The sequence below is a fragment of the Crinia signifera genome, chromosome 19 (genome assembly GCF_055691185.1).
Source record: "Crinia signifera chromosome 19, ASM5569118v1, whole genome shotgun sequence".
NCBI lineage: Eukaryota > Metazoa > Chordata > Amphibia > Anura > Myobatrachidae > Crinia > Crinia signifera.
Genome location: NC_139226.1, coordinates 19,572,286 through 19,586,333, shown reverse-complemented (window position 1 = coordinate 19,586,333; position 14,048 = coordinate 19,572,286). Strand labels below are relative to the sequence as shown.

Below are 14,048 nucleotides of genomic sequence, written 5' to 3'. Positions count from 1 at the left end.
GAGGTCATGGGTTCCATTCCCACCATGGCCCTAACGGTGTGGAGTTTGTATATTCTCCCCATACTTTCGTGGGTTTCCTCTGGGTACTCCGGTTTCCTCCCACATTCCAAAAATATACGGGTAGGTTATTTGTCTAATAACAAAATTAACCCTAGAATGTCTGTGTGTGCATGTACATGTGGTAGGGAATATAGATTGTAAGCTCCACTGGGGCAGGGACTGATGTAAATGTCCAAATATTCTCTGTACAGCGCTGCGGAACATGTGTGCGCTATATAAGAAACTGGTAATTAATTTATTTATTTGCGTGGATCTGTGTGTAGGGGACAACCTGTATGCCAATCGAGGCATTTTTTAACAGTCACTGAGACGCGTTCATGGCTGCGGCAATATAAAAGCGCACTAATCTGAATCAAGCCCACAGAACGGTCTTATTACTACTGTTATACCCAATGTACAAAGCAGAGCAGTTCTGTGCCGTACCCAAGGGATAGCTGATGTTAGCTGCAAGTACACACAACATATAAAGCCGTCTATTACTGGATAAAATGTACTTTCTCCGACTGATGGAAATGCTTTTATCTGGGTAATCGGTTCTTTGTTCCATTTGCCCTTTTGAGGAAAATCAGCGATCACCGTAAAGATGCGACCAGTGTGTAACGTACAAAGCTCGCCAAATAAATACCCAGCAGCCTCTCACAAATGGGCTCTTTAATAACATTGGTGCAATCTGCACAAACGTGGGTGAGCACAAATATACACAAGATGCACTTTAGTAAATAACGGAGTTGGAGAGGAAATGTTGGGGGAGATTGCGACAATGGTTCAGACTGGTGCAGTGATCCTGTCCGGACTTCATAGCAGGTACGGGGTGTTTGTAGGACACGTTATTCTCAGTGTAAAGAGTGTGTTACCCTAAACCCAATGATACAGGGGATGTTGTGAATATGTCATATGGTTGCTACAGTATACAAATGACTCCGTGGCCAGCCTGATTGGCTGTAACCACCCCACTGCATTCCACACGATGGGGGCCGGGATAGGAAGACTTAAATATTCGGAGATATTTTCTTTCGGCGTATTATTCCCTACGGTTTCCTTCATTCCGCACTCCTAGCGCGGCCCGGACACTCTCCGACACTCATGCATCCGATATGCGCACATGTAAAATATTCCTGTGAGGGAAAGACAAGATGTGATCAGCGATCGTGGTAGAGGAATTAACACAGAGCAATTAGCAGAGATAGATTATTTGGGAAACCATTCGTTCTGGACTCTTAACAGAAGATCTGGGAAAATTATAGATCTTGGGACACTGGTGTCAGTCGCAACAAACAGTCCCGCCCTGCGCGCCAGGGCGTGATTCACATTGACCCGTTTCCCGGCGTATTCGCGCCAGGGACCGTGCATGTAGGCGAATATACGCATGTGCAGGGCCGCAGTGCGAACACCTTAAGTGACTTTCGCAGTCGCAGAGGCGATCGGAAACAGCAGTGTGAACAGGGAGTGTGCAGGGGGCTGGAGAATGGGGTCGCGCAGCATTTCCTGGGCGTGCCCACAAAAACGGTGGGTGGGTCCAGAAGAACGATGGGCGGAGGCTGACATCACATGACGTCAGCTCCTGCCCCCTGTTCGGCCTCTTTTGTGATTTGTCGCCAAGCACCGCCCGCATCTCCTCTTTTGTGAATTGTCGCCAAGCACCGCCTGCATCTCCTCTTTTGTGATTTGTCGCCAAGCACCTCCCGCATCTCCTCTTTTGTGAATTGTCGCCATGCACCTCCCGCATCTCCCCTTTTGTGAATTGTCGCCATGCACCGCCCGCATCTTCCCTTTCGTGAATTGTTGCCAAGCAGTGGCGTAACTATAGCTCCGCAGCCCCAGCGGTGGTGGGGAGACGCAGAGAAAGTGAGGGCTCCGGGGGGTCTGCGGGGCTATAGTTACCCGCTGCTGTCTGCCGGTACCTGGCCTGCCGTCACGGTCCCGTCTCTCCCGGTGCCAGCTCCTGCTGCTATAATGAAAAGGGACACTTAGAAAATGGCTGCCCCCACACTGCAGACAGTTTTTGAGGATGCTTGAGGAGGCGGCGGCCTCCTCTAGCATCCTTAAAAACTGTCTGCAGTATGGGGACAGCCATTTTCTAAGTGTCACTTTACATTATAGCAGCAGGAGCCGGCGCCGAGAGAGATGGGACCGTGACCACAGATGCGGCAAGACAGGTACGGGGCGGACATAATGCGAGGGGGGGCATAATGCGGGTGGGGGGTGCCAAAAAATTTGCGGCAGGGGGCACACATTAGGAAGTTACGCCACTGTTGCCCGCATCTCCTCTTTTGTGAATTTTCAACAATTTCCTCTTTTTTTTCTGCTCTTTTTTTCACCTTCCAGAAGGGAAGTTGGGGGAGAACACATGTTACTAGAACACTGTGTAATTACGGATCGTCAGTGCCGCAGTATATACATTCAGGGTCATTTGTAAAACAGGTATGGGTCACAGGGTTGACATGCATTAGGTCGACCACTGAAGGTCGACGGCTTAGGTCGGAAGCATAAGTCAACAAAGGGAAACTTGACAGTCAAAAAGGTCTACATGAGTTTTTCAATTTTTTTGTGTACCGTTGCGCTCGCCATGCTTCGGGCACTATTTTCTGTTACCAATAGGCCATAGTGGATGGTAGGGTATGAAATACCACCTGCTGGCACAAGTCAGCGTAAAAAAATGGGAAAACTCATGTAGACATTTTGACTGTAGACCCTACCATTGTCAACCTAGTGCTTATGTAGACCGTTTAACCCCGTCAATCCTTAGCCATGTTGACCTATTTCAGGTGTCGACTTAGCTCTGTCGACTTTCAGTGGTCGACCTCATGTATGTCGATCTTTATTGTGTCGACCTAATGACCGTATTTCTGTAAAACGGCGTTTCTTTCCTTTTTGGAAAATTCTGCTAAGCGCAACTATTCGCCTACATTGTTCTGGGCAGATCTGTGATGAGGGCGGCCAAGGGTTAAACTGAGCAGGAACAGGGTGGAACTGAGTTCCACCACAGCCCTGAGCAGGGCCGGATTAACAATGGGCCTGATGGAGCTACAGCTCCAGGCCCACTCTCAAAATAGGCCAATTTTGTACCAGGCTGGTCCATATGGGTTCATTTTTTCTAGAGATATTGTGGGTAAACCGATTTTTTTCATTTCTGAAATGTAATTTCATGGCTGTTAATATTCAATTATATCAGATTTATCTGGAACCAAACGGCCCAGTTTCAGGGGACCAAAATCATTCGAAGCCCACATGTAAATGGGTCAGTGGTTCCGAAGATATAGCTGGTTGTTTAAAGGGCTAGGGTGGTTTTCTCTCCCCCTCACACCAGAAAATGCAGGGACTAGGTTGGTGTAAAAGGGACCAGCCCGGCATCCCTGTATTTTCTGGTGTGAAAGGGGTATTATTTCAAATAGCCGGCACCAGCAGTGCTCTGAATACAGCCGGGCAGCCCCCTGCTCTCTGCCCAGCTGTCAATGGCTGTCACTTCTGCCCAGCGGCAGCTGTACCCCAGTTACCGTGAGCATGTATTCCCCCTTGGCAAAGAGAATGTAATTCCACATGGCAATGAGCATGGTACCCCTGGCAATAAGCATGGAACCCCTGGCAATGAGCATGTAGGTAAGCAGCACTTATGTAGCATAATTTTTAATAGACATTATGGTGTTTGGCATAATACATAATGGACATAATGGTGTGTGGCTTAACATGTAATGGGCATTATGGTGTAAACGTTTAATGCGCGCCTTTGGCGCGCAATGCCCCTGTTTATGAAGCATATTGTGCATTATTGCTCAATCAGTTTGGTATAGTGTGTATTTTGGCTAAATCCATGTGGCAAAATGTGAATTTTGTCTTAATCTGTGTGGCATAATGTGAATTTTGACTCAATCCGTGTGCCATAGTGTGAATTTTGGCTCAGTCGGTGTGAATTTTGGCTCATTCCATGTGGCATAATGTGTAAGAACAGTATAAGGGGGTTACTATTGTGTTGCATGATTTGTATAAGGGGTATATGGTGTGGTAAACTTAGGTGACAACATAAAAGGTGCTAAAATGTTGTCTACCAAGTTTCAGCTTTCAGCATTTTTTTTATGACTGGAATGCCGCCTCAAGTATCTTAGGACATCGGCGTTGTGCGGGTGCACCTTCGGAGGGCACCCGCCAATATATCTCCCTGCATTTTTCTTATGCCAGCCCCCTGCCTTTTTCCAGGCATATATAATTAGTTGAAAGTATTTACACAAATAGAGACACAGCCATGAGCAAACCACCCAACCAGAACACTGGTCACGTCTCCCACATTATAAGGTGCTGGCCACAACACCTATTATTGCGCATAATAGGCCCTTGATAATTTTCAGCTCCAGGCCCATGTAGACCTTAATCTGGCACTGGCCCTGAGCAGTAATTACAGAAAAGCCTGTCCCAGCGGCTTCTTCTTCTGGCACGGCGTATGTGATGTCATGCCATCACCACCGTTGAAGTGAAGAAGAGCCACTAAGAGGAGCAGGCTCTGTGCTTGTTGAAGACAGGGTGAGAGGGGGCTGGAGGGACTCAGAGAGGAGGGGAAGCTACTGGAGGGACACAGGGCATGAAGATGCTGAGGGACATGGACAGTGAGCTGTTGGAGCGACAGAGACAGATGTGTATAAGCAGCAAAACTGTGGATATTATGTGCATAAGGGACACTACTGTGTGGTATAATATGAATCAGGGGCAATACATGCGGTGTTATGTGTATAATTGTGCTACTGTGTGTTGTAATTTTAATTGCTATCACTATTGTCCTTGTAGGACCATTATGCCTTTATGCGAGGAAGGGCACAAATTCCCTGGCACTGGTCTAGGCTCTGCCTGAGGAGGGGGTGGCGCGGTGTTAGGGGAATGGAGTTCCACCACCTCTCCAGGACCACTTTAAGCCCTGGGGGTGGCTCATGAGATCTTGGGAGAAAATCCTATAGTAATTACCTGCAAAGAAAGTCATCAGCAGGGCCACCCAGCCCAGGATATAGGACCAGGAGAAACGCCAGTCACCAAAACGCTTGCCCATGAAATTCACAGTTACACCAGTGTAGATTGCCATGGCCAGCAACACAAACAATGCTGGGGGTGAGCGGGAGAGAGATGATTAGAGACAGCAGATAAATCAGTGTAATAGATGGGTATAATGGCGTATTTATCACATGGTCATTATCGGCAAGAGATTAGAATGATATCCAACAGCTAACACCTATCTCCTGTGTTTGTGATGTCATCACTGGATATTATAAGAGGACAGAAGTGGTTATATCATACAGATAAACATTGATACGTAATGTGTCCTAGGGGATTCTGCATGCAGTGGGCAGAGTTATTATGCTCCACCTTCCCTTGGGGATAGTGCAGCGTAAAGCCAAAAAGTGACTTCAGGTTCACACGTCTTCTAAGGAGGTTTGGTATATTAGTTAGACGGTCACAATATTAACAATGAATATGTCGGCATGGTCAACAGTGAACGCCGACATGTTCATGATGTCAACATTTACCATGTTACAAAGTTTACAAGCTGGTGCTCTCCTGTGCCTAACCCTAACGACAACCTTAATGTCAATCCTAAAGCTAACCTTAATACTGTTGGAAATGTCAAAATGATGACAATGTCGGCATTCTGTCTATGTTGACATTTTGTAGGTTTTGACATAAATGATGTTGTCTCTTTAACCATACTGACATCATCAATGTTGGGCTTCTGCTGTCGACACTATAAATGCTGGCATGTTAGCTTGTCATTAGGTTGTCATTAGGGTTAGGCACAGGAGAGAACCAGCTTGTAAATTTGGGTGGGGTGTGTTGAAACTGAAATCTAAATTGCAATGTAAAAATAATGCAGCCAGTATTTACTCTGCACAGAAACACAATAACTCACAAAAATCTAACTCTCTCTATACATGTTACATCTGCCCCACCTGCAGTGCACATGGTTTTGCCCATTTGCCAAACAAATTTGTACTGAGCTCAGATCTGAATAAGGCCCAGTGTACATATGTCTAGTACTTACTGGCGATGAAGAACATGATTCCTGCTGCAAAGGATCTGTTAAATTTCTGGAAAGTGGAGAAGTGAGCGAAGGACAGGATCCCAGCGATGATCCCAGCGAAGCAGGACAGGGTAGAGAGGATCATAAAGGCCCGCGTGGCGTTCCAATAGGCTGCAAGAGGGCAGAGCGTTAGCAGGATGGGTGCAGATTACAGCAGGAGAACAATTCCCAGCAGAAAGCAACAAGTCCCTATAAATACATTTTCTGCCATGTGCGAGATACACGAACAAGTCAGTAACATGAGATTTCCAACCTCTACCACCTAAGGTTTGTGGGAGGGGCACATGGCCTTGTCACACGCCCCTTTCCATCAATCTAGGGGCCGTACCCAGCACTCACTGATCGGCTGAGATGCCCCCAAGCTCTCCCTGCAAATGGGCCTAATTCAGAACTGATCGCAGAGCACAATTTGGGAAATGTGGGAATGCAGGTGTTGCGTGCCCGGGGTGTGCGGCTGACGTCACATGATGTCGGCGCCCTGTATTTGGTGACCAGCGGCAGAAATAACAGTCAGTTCAGATTGACTTATATTTCCGAATGATTTCTCTCCGCTTCGGCCAAATGCGACGGCATGTGTTCCCGTACACATCCCATTGCATACTAGCGAGGGGATTCGGGTGGTGCAGGTGGCGTGAGGGTGGGGGGGCATTTGGTGTGGCGGCACTTTTATGCATGCAGAAAGATCACTGACCAATTTTTTAATGGTTTTAAATAGTTTCATGTGTATACACGATGAATGATTTGGTAAAAGCTGATTGACTGGCTCCCACACCCGGCCACCATCGTTAAAGATCGATCATTCATGTGTGATCATTTGTATTATATGTATCATTCACTATTTGACACCAAATCGTTTGTCCAGGAGTTCTGAGGAAATTGTTAACGAGATTGGATCTTTGCCAAATTGTTTTGTGTGTACGCGCCTTAAGATCCAGCATGCCAGATAAATCTAGTTAGATCGCCAATCAGGGCCAGTGTTCTCACCGGAGAACACTGTCCATGACAGGTCACTCAGCACAGATCACTGACACATCACTGTGCAGCACTGTGTGCTAAGCGATCAGAGAGATATAGCTTCACTCAGCAAAATCTCCCAGTAAGGTTTTTATATCTGTGCAATCGACTCCTGTAGTTCCATGAGGGAGAAACAGAGAAGAGTAAAAGGGGTGACAGAGGGAGGGATCCTAAAAATAATGTTATATGAGAATTTGAGTGATTTTATTTGATGAACTGGGCAGAGAAACCCGCATCAAGGGTAACTCACTACGCTATGCCATATAATGTAGCATAATGTGGTGGGTTATTTTTCCATGTTTAATGTTTTTTTAAAAATATAGCAATTCTTATGGCCCAATCGTTTTGACGGGACTACATACCGATGCTCTCAGTCTGCATGTAGCACTTCCCGGTCACGCAATACCTCCAGAGGCCTTGGTGCGCGAAGGCTCCGGACAGCCGGTACTGCATCCAGTAGTCGGTCGCCGTGGAGACCACCAGCAGTATGTTGCCCACGCAGGCGCAAAAGAGTCCTCCACCCATAAAACTGTACATCCTGATAGTGAGGCGGAGGTGGAGGAGATGTCTGGGAAAGAAGCAGAACACATCAGATACATGCATAAAGGGTGTAACTCATCATCCTGCCATAGTACATACTAATTACACGGTTATGGTACATCATATTACCCTACAGCAGTGGTTCTCGGTCTTCAGGACCCCACACAGTTCTCGTTTTCCAGGTCACTCGGCAGGTGCACAGGTGTATTCATTACTCACTGACACATTACCGTGATACGGTGCCTCATAAAAGGTTATTAATGAAACTAGGTAATTTAGGGTTAGGATATAAAATTTGTAATTGGATTAAAAACTGGTTGCACAATCGGGGACAGAGAGTAAATGGCATACATTCTAACTGGGGTAAAGTCCAAAGTGGAGTCCCGCAAGGTTCAATATTGGGACCCACCTTGTTTAATATATTCATTAATGATATTGGAAGTGACATGTGGGTTATTCTAGTTCACTCTTTCTGACAAAATCCATCTTAGATGGACAAAACCATGTGCACCGCAGGTGGGGCAGATGTAACATGTGCAGAGAGAATTAGATTTGGGTGGGGTTTTATTTCAAAGTAAGATCTATATTGCAGTGTAAAAATAAAGCAGCCAGTATTTACCCTGCACAGAAACAAAATAACTCACCCAAATCTAATTCTCTCTGCACATTTTACATCTGCCCCCCTGCAGTGCACATGGTTTTGTCCATCTAAGAAGGATTTTGTCAGAAAGATTGAACTAGAATAAGGCCCATAATAGGGGCAGATGTATTAAGCCTTAACAAGAGATAAAGGCAAGTGTAATAAGGAGAGATAAACATCCAGCAAATCAGCTCCTTACTGACTTTTTTCAAACACAGCCTGTAACATGGCAATTAGCAGGTGATTGGCTGGACGTTTATCTCTCTTTAACACCCTGGCATTTATCTCTTGTTAAGGCTTAATTCATCTGCCCCATAGTGAGTAAAATTGCAATATTTGTGGGTGACACAAAATTGAGTAAGGAAATTAACTCAGGAGAGTATGTGGAAACACTACAAAGTGACTTACATAAACTGGGAAGGTGGGCGAAAGGTGGAAAATGCAATTTAACATTAAAAAATGTAAAGTAATTCATTATGGGAACAAAAATGAACAAGCTACTTATAGGGTAAATAGAGTTATTATAGGGAATTCTGCTGTAGAGAAGGACTTGGGGGTCATCATAGATGAAAATTTGGGTAATAGTGCACACTACTCAAGTGCAGCAGCAAAAACAAACCAGACACTGGCATGCATTAAAAGGGGAATGGATTCAAGGGATGCCAATGTGATAGTGCCTCTTTACAAGGCTTTGGTGAGACCACACTTGGGATACAGTGTTCAGTTCTGGTCACACCTTAAAAAGGACATAAATGAATTGGAACAGGTACAGATAAGGGCGCCTAAGCTAGTAACAGGTCTCGAATCACTAGAATACAAAGAATGGTTAACCAGGCTGAATATGTTATCACTGGAGAAATGGAGGCTGAGAGGTGATGTGATTAGTATGTTCAAATACAGGATTGGGAATCATATGGAACTGGGATATGACAGGCCTATACTTAGGACACGCGGGCATGTACTGAGGCTCAAGGAAAATAAATTCTGTACTGAATTAAGCAGAGGATTCTTCACCATTAGAGCAGTAACATTCTGGAACCCATTGCCGGTGGGGTGGTTACAGCAACTACTGTTAATTAATTTAAATCAAAACTGGATGCATTTTTGGCCACTAAGGGAATCCTATAGATATGACTTACTGTAGTCAGTAGTTACAAGTTAAATAGGGTGAACTCGATGGACTAACGTCTTTTTTCAGTTTTAATTACTATGTTACTACTATGTTATCACAGTCGGAGCTAACTATTTCACTTGTGATTCTGTGAGTAGACCTGCAAAACATGCACTGTGTGGGGTCCTGAGGACCGAGTTTGAGAACATGTTCCCTACAGCACAATGCACATGCAATATTCTTTAATGACCTTACTGAGTCACCCAACGTCATCCTGATCTTCTGTTCACACTGTAATATAACCTTTGTGCATTTGTATTCTCGCCATTTCTTTGCAGTCGACATGAGCTTTTCACTTTTTTCCAAAACCAGGTATCAACTACGGCAGTGGTTCTCAACCTCAGTCCTCAGGACCCCACACAGTGCACGTATTCCAGGTCACCCGGCAGGTGCACAGGTGCATTCATTACTCACTGACACATTATAAAAGATCCACAGGTGGAGCTAATTATTTCACTAGTAATTCTATGTGGAGACCTGGAAAACCTGAACTGTGTGGGGTCCTGGGGACTGAGGTTGAGAACCACTGCACTAGGGCATGGAGGGAGAAGATAAGTGTGCCAAGTGCATAGAGGCACCATGCCCAAAGCATGGCGAGCGCAAGAGCTACACCGATACGATGCCCACGTTGACTTACGTCGACATTTGTCCAAAAAAATAAACCCATGTCGACCTTCCCATTGTTGACCTAATGCTTGTGTCGGCCTTCTAACCCTGTCGACCAAAAAGTTGACATGAGTTTTTTACCCCCCCCCCCTCAATGTCGACATAGTCGCCATGGACACCGTCTAATAAAATAGTGTGTACCTGCTGCCCTCGGCACACTAATTCTCACCCCACGATGTAGTGGATGGTAGGGAATGAAATACAGCCGGACAACACAAGTAGGCTAAAAAAAAACCCATTAAAAATGCATGTCGACCTTTTGACTGTCAACCTAATGCTTGTGTTGATCTTTCTGACACTGATGACCTTAGCCTTGTCAGCCTAGTTCAGGTGTCGGTCTAAGCCCTTTCAACACCTGAGTATGTGTATGTCAATCTTTATGGTGTCGACGTAATGGCCCATACCTGTAAATATTGAGTCTGCTTTTATTATATTCTAAGATGGATAATACGTGCGCAAATAAACCCTGCGGGTGCTCAGCAGGTAACATAAGACAATGCCGTTATAGGGCACGTACACTGTCCCGGGAAACAGCCCCTCTCGTGCTCCAGGTTCTGGGCGACTCTTCAGCGCCAAGCGTCTTTCCTGCTCAAGATGTGCGTCTTAAATGCTGTGTACACACGGTCCGATTTCCTTTCCGATGTTGACGATATAGTCAACATCGGATCGGCATCGGATCAACATCGGATGCAGATCGCAAGGGTTTTAACCCTTGCGATCCCGATGCGCGTTCACGTATCGGAAGCCAGAAAGTCTTGGCTGCCTTGTCTATATAGTGCAGATCTGCACTATATAGTCAAGATAGGATGCAAATCGGATGTGCCTTAAGATCCTATCCACGATCCTATCTGATCAGATCGTGGATAGGATCTTAAGGCACATCTGACCGTGTGTACACACCATTATTTACAGGCATAAAACTGGCAGCGACAAAACTACTTTCCTAAATTACGCTGAAGTTTTGCAACACTTGTAACTCTGTATCTGTATATGAAGTGCTGCGATGCTTCAGCTGCGGCGCTACCCCGCGGTCGGTTCCACCGAGATTCACTTGCGACTTTCTACGTGTTTAAGGGCGGGATGTATTAACATACATCGCTGCCCTTCGCACTGCAGCCGCCGCGATGCTGCCGCATATGTACTAACATATGCGTCCAGCATCGGGTTGCGGTGACGGAGACCCCCGCGATACCTGTGATGTGGGCTGCGGGGGTCTCCGTCACCTCCCAGCGGCTGGCAGCGTCCCCCTGCGTCTCCTCCTCCCCCCTGAAGCCGGATGTCCTCCCGGCTGTCACACCAGGGGGAGGAGGAGATTTTGGAGGACGGGAGGGGGGGCGCGCAGACGTCGTACGGCGAAAGAAGCCCATAGGCTTCTATAGGGTATCGCCACCCAGGGGGTGGCGATACCCAGCCTTGCGAAAACGGGGCGGACGGAGATTGATACATAGGAAAATGCCGTAAAACGGGGGTTTTACGGCATTTTCGCTTTAGTAAATCTCGCCCTAAAACTGACTCCTGTGCAGCTCAAGCCACAGCCCCGAGTCTCTAATCGCACCGCAAGTGGGGTCTCGCTGCATCTGCACAATTTAAAAAAAACGATGGTACTCTCAGATGTTTATTTACGAAGATGGGCATTCTGTTGAATACGGGATGTTGCGCAGAGCAACCAATCAGATTCTACTTCTTATTTATTTAACACCTTCTAGAAGATAATAGAATCTGATTGGTGGTCCATAGCAACATCCCATCAACCCCTCAGCGTCTGAGCCGCTCAGAGGCAAATTCCTTCTCAAATGGACAAAACCATGTGCACTGCAGGTGGGGTAGATGTTACTTGTGCAGTTAGATTTGGGTGGGGTTTTACGTCATTGAGATCTATAATGCAGTGTAAAAATAAAGCAGTCCGTATTTTCCCTGCACAGAAACAAAATAACTCACCCAAATCTAATTCTCTGTGCCATGTTACATCTGCCCCCCTGCAGTGCACATGGTTTTGTCCATTTCAGAAGGAATTTGCCTGAGAGTGAACCAGAATAAGGTCCTTAAATAGGGTTTAAAATTGCTAAATATTCTAAAAAATGAAAAAGAGGCAATATTGACCGTAGCAACTAATCTGGTCATATCTTCCATCTTCTAGGACGCAGTATAGAAACTATAGAATCTCATTGGTTGCCATTAGCAACACCCCCTTTCCATTTTTCAAAGCTTTAGTAAAATTACACCCAAGTTATCAGTTTGTGTTCACTTTTTGCAGCCAAACGGAACCTCTACAAAAAAAAAAACACATCCAAATATGGGTTACAAAGGGTGCAATGAATTTTTGCAAATGGATAAGAGTTTCGCAGCTGAGGATCACGTCTGGTGTGATTGCCGTACGCTGCAAACCCCCAGCTTTCTGCGGCACAATGGAAGTCAGGTGTCCGGCAGCGTCGGACCACCGCACCATCTGCAGCAAAAGCCCCTTACCTGTGTGAGGTGTCCTGAGACGAGGTGAGCAGACAGAAGAGAGGTCTCGCTCCGACGCTGAGCAACAAGGAAAAGAATCAGACTAGGCTGCTGTCCAAAAAATGCCCCATGACGCTCCTAGTCACTCTGGATGGTTTCTGTTGACGCAGGTAAAATCCTTTTAACCCGGGATACCTCCCTCCCTAGCTGATAGAAAGGGGTCAATAGCTCTCCCCCCTTCCCTGCTCTACAAGTGGTGGGCTGGTTGGGCACCCTGATAAAGGTATGTGCTTAGCTGGCACTCTGGTCCGGTGAATGGATGTGATGAGGGCGACAGTTTTTTCCAGAGAACCCGGCCTCTCAGAACAATGACAGCCGATGTTAACCCCTCCACGGCCAGCAGACACTTTTGTGTTAGGGCCGGCACATGACCAGCCTGGAGGTCTCTGGGATTGAACTTCATGGATCACACAAGGCAGGAGGGCAATAGGGCAACATGTGAGATTGTGCTATAAAACAGCCGCGGCTTATCCCAGATAACTCCCAGCGTATGGCAGGGGGCTCGCTCTGTGCTTATCACCCTGTGTAATATACATTACCGGGCACCATATGTACACTGTGTATTATTGCTGGGAGCAGATTGTCCTAGCACCATATATATATATATATATACTGCACTCACACACACACACAGGTGCGTCCTTACCTCTGCCACGATGTGTTGCATGCATTACCTCAGCAGATATACGTATGCATACGCACAGTGTATTCCCTATGGAACGCGGATATTACTGTTAGGACCAAGCGATCAGGGTGGACATATATAGATATCTATGTACTGTAGTTATATAATGCAAATACAGTTCTATCTAATATAAACATATTAAATCTACCTATATATAATATTAATATATTCTAAATACCTATCTCATGTATAGTGTATATATATTTCCCATTTTATAACCATCTATTTAATGTTATCTATATTCTACATCACACACATAATAATGATCCTATACGGCACTATCTTATGTGGTAATAATACTATGAAGCACCATCATATATAATAATCATCCTATGAGGCACAATTCTATGTGGTAATGATCCTATACGGCACTATCCCATGTAGTAATGATCCTATACGGCACTATCCCATGTAGTAATGATCCTATACGGCACTATCCCATGTAGTAATGATCCTATACGGCACTATCCCATGTAGTAATGATCCTATGAGGCACCATTCTATGTGGTAATGATTCTATACGGCACTATCTTATGTGGCAATGATCCTATATGGCACTATCTTATGTGGTAATAATACTATGAGGCACCATCATATATGATAATCATCCTATGAGGCACTACCCTATGTGGTAATGGTCCTATGAGGCACCATCTTATGTGGTAATGGTCCTATGAGGCACTGTCATATGATAATGATACTGAGGCACCAT

The 14,048-nt window shown here is 45.7% G+C and overlaps 1 protein-coding gene across 1 annotated transcript; it reads right to left on the bottom strand.

Annotated features, from left to right (window-relative positions):
• Positions 1 to 715: 715 nt before the first annotated feature.
• Positions 716 to 12,669, bottom strand: LIM2 (lens intrinsic membrane protein 2). Its single transcript, XM_083161641.1, has 5 exons — positions 12,613 to 12,669; positions 7,492 to 7,697; positions 6,077 to 6,226; positions 5,008 to 5,142; positions 716 to 1,175 (listed from the first exon to the last, which is right to left on the bottom strand). The coding sequence occupies exons 2-5, from the start codon at positions 7,664 to 7,666 to the stop codon at positions 1,114 to 1,116; spliced, it is 522 nt and encodes a 173-aa protein (XP_083017767.1). The 5' UTR covers positions 7,667 to 7,697; positions 12,613 to 12,669; the 3' UTR covers positions 716 to 1,113.
• Between the last annotated feature and the right edge of the window lie 1,379 nt (positions 12,670 to 14,048).

Coding starts and splice junctions, on each gene's coding strand:
- LIM2 (XM_083161641.1), bottom strand. CDS start 7,666: ATGTACAGTTTTATGGGTGGAGGACTCTTTTGCGCCTGCGTGGGCAAC. Junction 6,227..7,491: donor CATGCAGACTGAGAGCATCG/GTATGTAGTCCC, acceptor GCCCTCTTGCAG/CCTATTGGAACGCCACGCGG. Junction 1,176..5,007: donor GCTGATGACTTTCTTTGCAG/GTAATTACTATA, acceptor TTTCCCTCACAG/GAATATTTTACATGTGCGCA.